At 41.8% G+C, this 8,818-nt stretch overlaps 1 protein-coding gene across 1 annotated transcript in view; it reads right to left on the bottom strand.

Moving 5' to 3' along the window:
• Positions 1-4,676: 4,676 nt before the first annotated feature.
• The window catches only part of ints3 (integrator complex subunit 3), a 30,541-nt gene continuing 26,399 nt past the window's right edge, over positions 4,677-8,818 (bottom strand). Inside the window, exons 24-29 of the mRNA XM_036562647.1 lie at positions 8,597-8,645; positions 8,341-8,508; positions 7,834-7,934; positions 7,608-7,680; positions 6,684-6,840; positions 4,677-5,688 (exon numbers count right to left, since the gene is read on the bottom strand). Of these exons, the coding sequence (XP_036418540.1) occupies positions 5,611-5,688; positions 6,684-6,840; positions 7,608-7,680; positions 7,834-7,934; positions 8,341-8,508; positions 8,597-8,645 (626 nt within the window). The 3' untranslated portion in view covers positions 4,677-5,610. The remainder of the gene's footprint in view (positions 5,689-6,683; positions 6,841-7,607; positions 7,681-7,833; positions 7,935-8,340; positions 8,509-8,596; positions 8,646-8,818) is intronic.

Genomic DNA, 8,818 nt, shown 5'->3' with positions numbered 1-8,818 from the left:
CATTTCCTGAGCACAGAACAGCATAACACATTTTAACACTGCTGTTATATTTTTAGGAGCTTTTAAACTCGAGTTACAGGAGTTTAAAACAGCACCTCATGTACATCCATGACGTCAGTGAGCACAAACAGCCAATGAGCTGCTCCTCTCGCCCATCAATCATCACGCTCTAACAGTAATGCCCGCCTTCTGCTGCCCAAAACCCATTTGCTGAGGAAAAAAGGAAATATATTGGTAAGTTTTTTAGTGAAATACATCCTTCTACTTTCTAAAATTAAAGAAACGTTCTGGGCGAGTGATTAGAAACTTTTAACTTTTCGTTTTTAGCCATTGAGCGCTATTTACCCCCATTCATTGAGGACTCCCTTGCGGGCGCCCTCTGCTGTTTAGCAGCCCTGTTTTTGATATAACGGGGGGCATAGGAAGAGACCACGCTCCTCATAAACCGGCTCTGGCAGTACTCAGTAGCAGCAGCTCTCAGTAGCCGTAATGCTAACCAATCAGCACTCAGTAGCAGTAATGCTAACCAATCAGCACTCAGTAGCAGTAAAAGTGAAACACACTCTGCAACTGCAGGGGGATCCCAAGAGCAAAAAACACCAATTCTCACTTTAATCCAAAACTTTCATGATTTTTCATTTTAATGTGTTTGTGAACATAAAATAAAACACATAGCTGTAGTTTATTCAAATATCCATGCACATTTGGGTCAGGAGAGTCGATATTTTAATGTTGGCTAAATCTAGTCTGAACATCTAAACTTGAGCACCTCAAGGCCACTGAAAGTGATAAGGGTGGTGGAGGAGGAGTGTGAGGGTTACTAACGATGCTCACCTGTCGCTCATTAAACAGGTGCTTATAATGGTTTAGCATGTTTCTAGCACTCTGAAACCACCTTAATGGCTTGTGACCTAAACTAACGACATTGTCTTGTGGGACTTGTTGGTGTGAAGACATAGAGATGTTTGCATTTGGCACAGAGAAAAGCCCAGCAGCCAGGGTGAAGCGTTGGCAGAATGTGCCACTAACTCCAGGACGAACCCCCAGCTTTATTATTCCTCCAAAACTACACTTGAACATTTCTCCTCGAATTGTCACCCGGCAGGCCAAAGAATCAGATGAGTACAGGCTGCTGCCTCCCAGCAGTCCAGAGAAACCTTCACCTGAGCTTCAGTCTCCACCGGCCCTTTCACCTTTTCTTGGCAAACTCCGTCTCACTCCACTTTCAAACCGGAAACGTGCCAAGAAGGACCTGTCAGACCCATCTACACGAGCAGCAATGTCGCTGGAGCACGTGGAGAAGGTCACCACTCCATATGGCTTCCGTACTTTAGCTGCCAGCCCTAATGTGAGCCGGCGAGAGTCACTGTTTCACAAAAGAGCCAGGAGTGTTGGAGAGGAATGCTCCTCATGCATGTCTCCACAACAATGGGACCTACCCAAGTCCAACAGTGAAGCCAAAAATACCAAGCTGAGGCGGGAAACCTGCTGCTCCACTCAGAAGCCTGAGAAAAGGGGCCTGAAGCTGCTTCTCAGAAGCCCGCTGTCTGCTCTGAAGACCCTCACTCCTGGTCGCAGGAAAAAACATTCCAGAAAAACCCAACAGGAGAACTAGAACTGTGTAAAAATCTGTGTCTGAGATGTTGGACTATATAACTGCCTTTTGAATGTCTTATAAACAGAATTTTTAAAAGAAAATATTAAAATAAAATCAGTGTTTTATTCCATACTGTGCAGTTCATTTGTGTGGTAAACCTAAACATGCCTTTGGTGTTATTAGGGGTCGTAAGGGTCCAACTAAACCTTCTTGAGACCTTGAACCATGCACAAAATGTTTGTGCTTAAAGGGAAATAAGATCTTTCACTTGGGCCTACCATCATGCCAGCCGTCTCTTTCAAGAGTGGTTTGAGTAAGCCCTCGTCCACTTGGCCCCACGCTTCCCTTTAGAGCAGGGGTGTCAAACTCAACTACTATATTAAAAAATCTCAGCAAATCTGTGGGCCAGATGTGTTTTATTGCATTTTTACTTAGCAGTTTATTCAAAGTATGCCAAAACTGCAACAGCAAAATAGGCATTGAATACTTACTGAAAAATAATTCTAAATAAACTGTTTTAGGTAGGTTTTTTAAAACGGCCTATTCGCTTGAACTAGACATCAGCGATCTTTTCCTTTTGTGTAACTGCTGGCCCATAGATTGTTGTTGGGGAAGGGGGTCGGAATGCACACTATGTTGCAGTGCATGCTGGGGACTGTAGTGCATCTCAGGGTGAAACGGACTAATAAGAGTAGAAAATTAAAATAATTTCGCGGGCCGAATAGGACCATTTCACGGGCCTTGTGTTTGACACATGGGCTTTAGAGGAATCACGGACACCATTAAGGGCCTTTCCTCATTTTACTAGCTGTAGTGAAGTTCATCGGTCATAAGGGTCCAATTAAACCTTCTTGAGACCTTGAACCAAGCACAAAATTCTGTGCTTAAAGGGGAAATAAGAGCTTTCACATGGGCCTGCCTTCATGCCAGCCGTCTCTTTCAAGAGAGACGTCCACTTAGCCTCATGCTTCCCTTTAGAGCAGGGGTGTCAAACTCTACTACTATATTAAAAAAACTCAGCAAATCTGTGGGCCAGATGTGTTTTATTTCATCAGTAGCCACGTTTACATGCAGCCTAATAACCCGACTAATAGCTCAATTGGAACAGATTAGTCCGGTTGAGGCCATTCGGAATACAATTTCTATCCGATTGAGTGAGGTGGGTAATCCTGTAAATAATCCATTAAATAGAAGAATAATATCCATGTAAACGCCTGTATCTGATTACATTCCCAATCAGAAAGTTTAAGTACATTCTGATCATGTGCATCATAGCAAAAGACTTTACTAACGTTCAACATGGCGGAGCAGAAACTGGTCTGCAGAGGAGACGAAGTTTATGCTCTGATCTTTAAAAGACGGCGGTGGGACGGACGTCCAGCTTATGTGTCTCAGAACACGACGTCTTCCTCTCGGCGTTCTTTAATAAGTATGTGCCAAGTATGCTTTCTTGAGTCAGACATAAAGCAATTAAAAACACAAGCACTGCTCACTGCTGCTCATCTCACTCTGAAGGGACTTGCGTGATGCTCGTTGTCATGGTAACATCTACACTAAGTCATACTGTACGCATGCGCATAATTTTGGATCGGATTACTTGCAGTGTGCATGTAAATGGAGATTTTCCATCAGATGGTTCAGGAGAGCGTGCATATAAACTTCTCAGTCTTAATCTATAATCGGAACAATCGGACTGGCAAAAAACCTTTGCATGTAAACGCAGCCAGTGAGGGAGAGAGACTTGGCGAACACAAGTGTTGACTTCAGCAGCAGAACCTGGAAACAACTTGCAACAGACTCAATTCAAACTTAAAAATATGGTGGACAAAGTTGTTTATAAGCCACAGTAATAAACGGTTTCAGGTTATAAACTACTCCAATAAATGACTCCTGATAATTAGCTTTTTTGTTAGCTGGCTAGTTAGCTAGGAAGCTAAAGGCTACACAGCTCCCAACAAAAACAGTGATGCACAGCTCTGCACCAAAGTTTATAGCCAGCCAGACAAAGCGAGTATTTACAAATGTTATGTACATTATGTTCAGACTTCTCCACTGCAGTCTTTGCATGACTAGCTGATTAGCTCGCTGAGGACAAGGGTGTTCAGCTTGAACAACACGTTCCTCTCTATCTCTTCCTCCCCCTTCCTGCGAATGGCCACTTGTGTAGCTAACATAGGTGTGATGCACTTCTGAGTGGCGAGTTGAAATGGGAAAGGGCATGTACATAAGAGGTACATACAGAGCGCTGTGAGGCAAAATACTTGTGAATGGTTTGAGCTCAGACCTGTGAGGGCAGGACAGTCGCCTGATTATAAGTTTTCTTTGGAAAATGTGCATTTTGGAGGGGGGGGGGCGGGAATCTAAGTGTGCCTTTACTCTAGTAGTTCGGTTCCCTTGGTCTGGACAGATTGTTGCATTGTAGTTCTGGTTTGCTTAGCGTTCACACCGACATTTAACACTGAACCAAAAGATGTAAACAAAAGCCATACAGGTTAAAAGTCACAACTGATTGGGCAGATTTTATGACGTACAATTACTGTGATAACGTCACCCAAACTTTCTGAATCGCGCTGTTCTCTGATCTATCTGGGCTCTTTGGTTTTATTGATGTCTTATTTCAACTGTCCTGTGATATTAAAGCAAATACTCTCTGCGTTACTGTGGTTTTGCACAATGCAACGCAGGGTGAAATCCCTGTAACAGCCTCGAGTGGCTTACTGCTTTTACAGAACACAGAGCCTTGGTACGTTAATCCATTATATGTGCAGTCAAATGTACATCAGGTATTTTATAATGACTTCAAACATGCATCAGCATCATTTTAAAACCAAAACTATTTGTCCTATAATTTTAGATTCAGAGCTTATGAAGAGATGATAAAACACATGCACGTGTCAAAACAGCATCAGAGTGGTGTCTTTTCCACATACCAAAGAAGTTACCCAGAGAAAAAACTGGTCTTGGTCTGCTTATTTGGTGGGCTTATTTACTTCCCTGAGTAGGACTCATATCAGACCACAATGCTACATGCTTATGGCTGTTACTGTGAAAGCAGGTGTAGAAATTTGAACAAATGCAACGGTTCCCTAAGGAACCTGGAGAGGTGATAAACCAAAAAGCTTTTTTTTTTCCCGCCTTTTTTATTAATATCATAATCCTTTACATAGTTATGATCTTTTTTATGAAAATAGGTCAGTAGAAAGCAATTTTCTTAAAAAGTCTGTCAACATGTCAGAAGTCTTCCATTTGTACAGTCCAATTTCTGCACCTGTGTGCAGTGCAAACGTGGTAAAAATTCACTGAGGAGGAGTGTCTTCCTCCCTGCAAAATCCCTGGCCCCGTCTCCAGTGGGCCACGACACCCAATCAGGAATAAGAGGGATTCATAAGGGACAAAGCAAATGACCGTTCATCATCAAATGATAAAATACGTCTTCGAGGACTGGAGTACTTGCCGTTTTTAAGTTGCAGTTTTTCCAACACAAACTTTCACTGCGAATACTGTAAAATCATCCTTCTGCTTGACCTCATGGAGCAAGGATTTTACTTCCATTAGCAACGGTTTGGGAGATTCGTCATTCCATTCGAACACAGCATGAGTGCTGAATCATAGTAGGGGAGCCAGTAAGTACAGCAACACTAAGTGTGACTCCTGGATATGATTCTGTCTGTAAGGCTGTCCGTACGGTTGTGGTTCTGTCAGTCCGTGCCAGTCATAGTTCCAAGGTTTAGCCCATCCTGTGAGCCCCGCAAACCCAATCACATCCCCCCAAGCCCAAATCAGCCAATGAGACTTGTGCTGAGGAAAAAGAGAGGGCGCGTCTCCCGGCTCCAGCCAGCGGCATTTGAGTCCCAGAAAGAGAGAGTTCCCCCTTTAACGAATGGGCTGGATGCCCTAAGTGGTTGGAGCAGAGGATCGGCTGGTGGTTTGTTCTCCAGTGACATCACAACAGAAGAATGGGCATGAATATGGGGATGTTGTGGGTAGGGCTTGTAGAGATTGGCCGTTTCCTCTCAGTCACTGTCGGAGCCCACTGCAGACGAGCCTTTTCTTTTCCTCTTGGGGGCTTTGGGTTTGGAGTCCTCTTCCTCCTGGGAGTTACAGTGGAAAAAACACACAAAGGTTTTAGCACTTTTCTAATGATGATCCCCTCTATCAATCTCTTCCATTTACTATCTCAAAGCAAGTTCCTTTATGATAAAAATATGAAATGAAATGAATATGCAATCAGATCCAAAACTGGAAGACTAATTAATGACCTGTAAATATATATTTTTTGGTATAAAGTTTGATAACAGTTAAAAACACTTGCGAAAATAAGACTATAGTTTTATTGTTATTGTGATAAATTTGTTAGTGTGTTAAACAACATGCTTTGCTGAGCATAACGTGGACACAGTCAGTACTTAAAGAATTCCCAAGAACATGTCATTATAAAGGGACAATGTTTAACTGGATTTAGTGCAATGCAGTGTATGAAATGATGGACAGAAATCATTGAAAAATCTTAGTTTCTGATGGAGATTTTTAAATGTGGCACTATTAATGCATTGTGTGTCAAAATATTGTGATACCTTCGCGTATATCGTAAAAATGGTCTCATAACATGATAGTACAACAGTATCACAATATGTTTTTGCCATATCGTCCACCCCTACTCAAGACCATTTAAAAGAAGTGCAAGTGACATTATTCCTGATTTCAGTGATAATGTTTTATGTTTTTGTAATTGGAGGGTTTCATTCCAACATTAAACTGCACTTGTTTTTCTTCTTCTTCCATTTCTTCATAAAATATGTTGATGGGAGTGGGCATACAAGAAATACCAATGTTACATTATGATTAAAACTACCTTTGTTTGTGTTTTTCAACCAAGTGCATTATACGTCATCTGTTATTTTTTCAAACTTCTAATTACAAATGGATAGAGAGCATTTTGGAATGAAATGCCTCAATTATTATATTTTATCAAGAATTATTTAAAGTATTGGTATGCTAAGAATCAGTTTTTCATGTGTGTAATATGGCATAGATGCCAATGAGGCAGAGTATGAAATGTCAATGATGCAATGAGACAGAAACTCACTGAGGCGCTAGAGGAGGCGCTGTCATCCTCGTTATTGGCTGGCGGGGCAGCAGCACCTTTTCGCGATCGGGGCGAGGAGGCTGGTGCTTTGCGCCGAGATTTGGGAGGCTTTGAGGAGTCCTCATATTCTTCAGCCAAAGAGAAGAGATCGCTGAACCTGTCGTGCAGAAAGAGAACAGTTTAGATTTTATTAAAGCAAAGTTGAGCCGAGTAGAAATCAAATTCATACAGATAAAGTGCAGATTACTCCACTCTGGTGAGATATTCCAGACACAAGTTCTATTTGGACAGGATAAAACTTCTTACTTCTACATGTTCAGCTGCCCACAAGCAGAAAACAATTAATTTAATTGTAATTTTGTTTGCCCTAACCATCCACCCAGCTCTGCAAACAATGTGTCATAAGCTTGAGAATTTACAGACAGTCAACATCACTGCATAAAATAAGACTTATTTTTGTAATTTTTCAGGTTTTACTGTTTGAAATCATATTATAATAAGTATTGGCTTGATATAGGCCACAGAGGGCACAAGAAAAAGCTTGTTTGAGTGCCTCCATACCTCAGAGTACTCCAGAATGTGAAACAAAACAAAAACAAACAAAAAGAGCAAGAAACTTTACTGACGCAGGAGCGCACAGTCCATAAAAATGACTGAAAAGGTGGATCCAGATGGGACTAAAATCACTGAGAAACACCAGTCATTAATTGATTAATTACCTCATCTCCCCATGTGAAACTAATCTTCTCATATCAGTGGGGAATCACAGTGTGCTACAAAAACAAAACTGACTGATGTTTCAGTGTATTTCCTCTAACAGTGTGTAGAAACTCATACACAGATATAGTTTAGCTTTACAGTGAATGAGCACTAAAGGGAGGCACCCCCCCCCTCTATTTTCCCATACTGGTATTAAAACCTTACCTCATCTTATGGGCTTCGTCACAGCTGGCTTGAACATGCTGCAGGGCCTGCAGAATGGGTGTCTGGGAAAAGACTATATACACACAAACACACACATTTAATGTCCTATTTATGTCATGTTTACGTCCCGATTTATACACAGTGTATAGCAGAAGTCAGAGTTTAACGCTTCTTAATAAAGGAAATATGCCTGCTTTCCTGACGCAGGTGAGAGGATCAGACATACAGTTATTCTTGGTGTTGTTGAGGCTGAGTCTCAGACAGTCCAAATGCTCCAACATCTGCTCTAGGGTCAGCTGGGCTAATTTGCTGCTGGAGCTCCGCAAGCTGCAGAAGAAAACATCACATGATGTAAACGCATGCAATTCCTAATACTGCTTAGTACTGATTTAGTCCAATGTAAGCACCCTAACTGCTCATGTAACTGCACATTAGCATCTGTACAGGGCTTCACAGGAGCTGTAGTAGGGAAGGGAACTGTATAGGCCTTTAAATTGACAAGCGGAGGGACTAACATGCGAAAACAAGAAACCAATGATTGACATAACTTTAATGATAGAGGCTCACAACATATAAAAAGGGGGGAAAGAAAGAAAGCTTTTAACCTAAGTCAGCTAATTCGGTTTAATCATTTTCAATAAAGGTGCATGTGGCAGTCCATGCTACTCGCATTGCAAGTAAAGTTTCAGTAATCTTTTTGTGCTGTTGGCAGTTCTTTCAGGGTGGAACTCACCTCTGCCGTTTGCGGGGCATGTTGTTGTTCTTGATTAGCAGGGCCTTTATGTGTTCTGCCAGCAGGTCGTCGTGTTTGGCCGCCCAGTGCCGCAGGATGCTGGTGGTAAACTGGTCCTCCTGGTGACACGGCCGACTTAGAACCATCTTCACCATCTCCTCACTGGGACTAAACATGCAGCAGGATTATTAGCCACCATCTCCATCACTGTCAGTGTTAAACAATTACATGTGATTTTAACCATTTAGGAGCTTACTTCTCTCTGCGAAGTTGCAGCAGCAAGCAGGAGAGAGCTTCTGGATGCTCTATAGACAGAGAGAGGGGGAGAGATTAATTAAGCATTTACTAAAATTAGAAATAAATGAAATATCTGGATGACACTTTATTTGAAAAGTCCGCTGTAGATGCCAAACTTGATGTGACATTTTAACTAAATACCTATTAAATTCAACATAAAGCTCTCACACTAACCCAAACA

Source organism: Colossoma macropomum, unplaced genomic scaffold (genome assembly GCF_904425465.1).
Source record: "Colossoma macropomum unplaced genomic scaffold, Colossoma_macropomum, whole genome shotgun sequence".
In the NCBI taxonomy this organism is placed as follows: domain Eukaryota; kingdom Metazoa; phylum Chordata; class Actinopteri; order Characiformes; family Serrasalmidae; genus Colossoma; species Colossoma macropomum.
The sequence above is the reverse complement of the archived record's forward strand: the minus strand, read 5'-3'. Positions and strand labels throughout refer to the sequence as shown.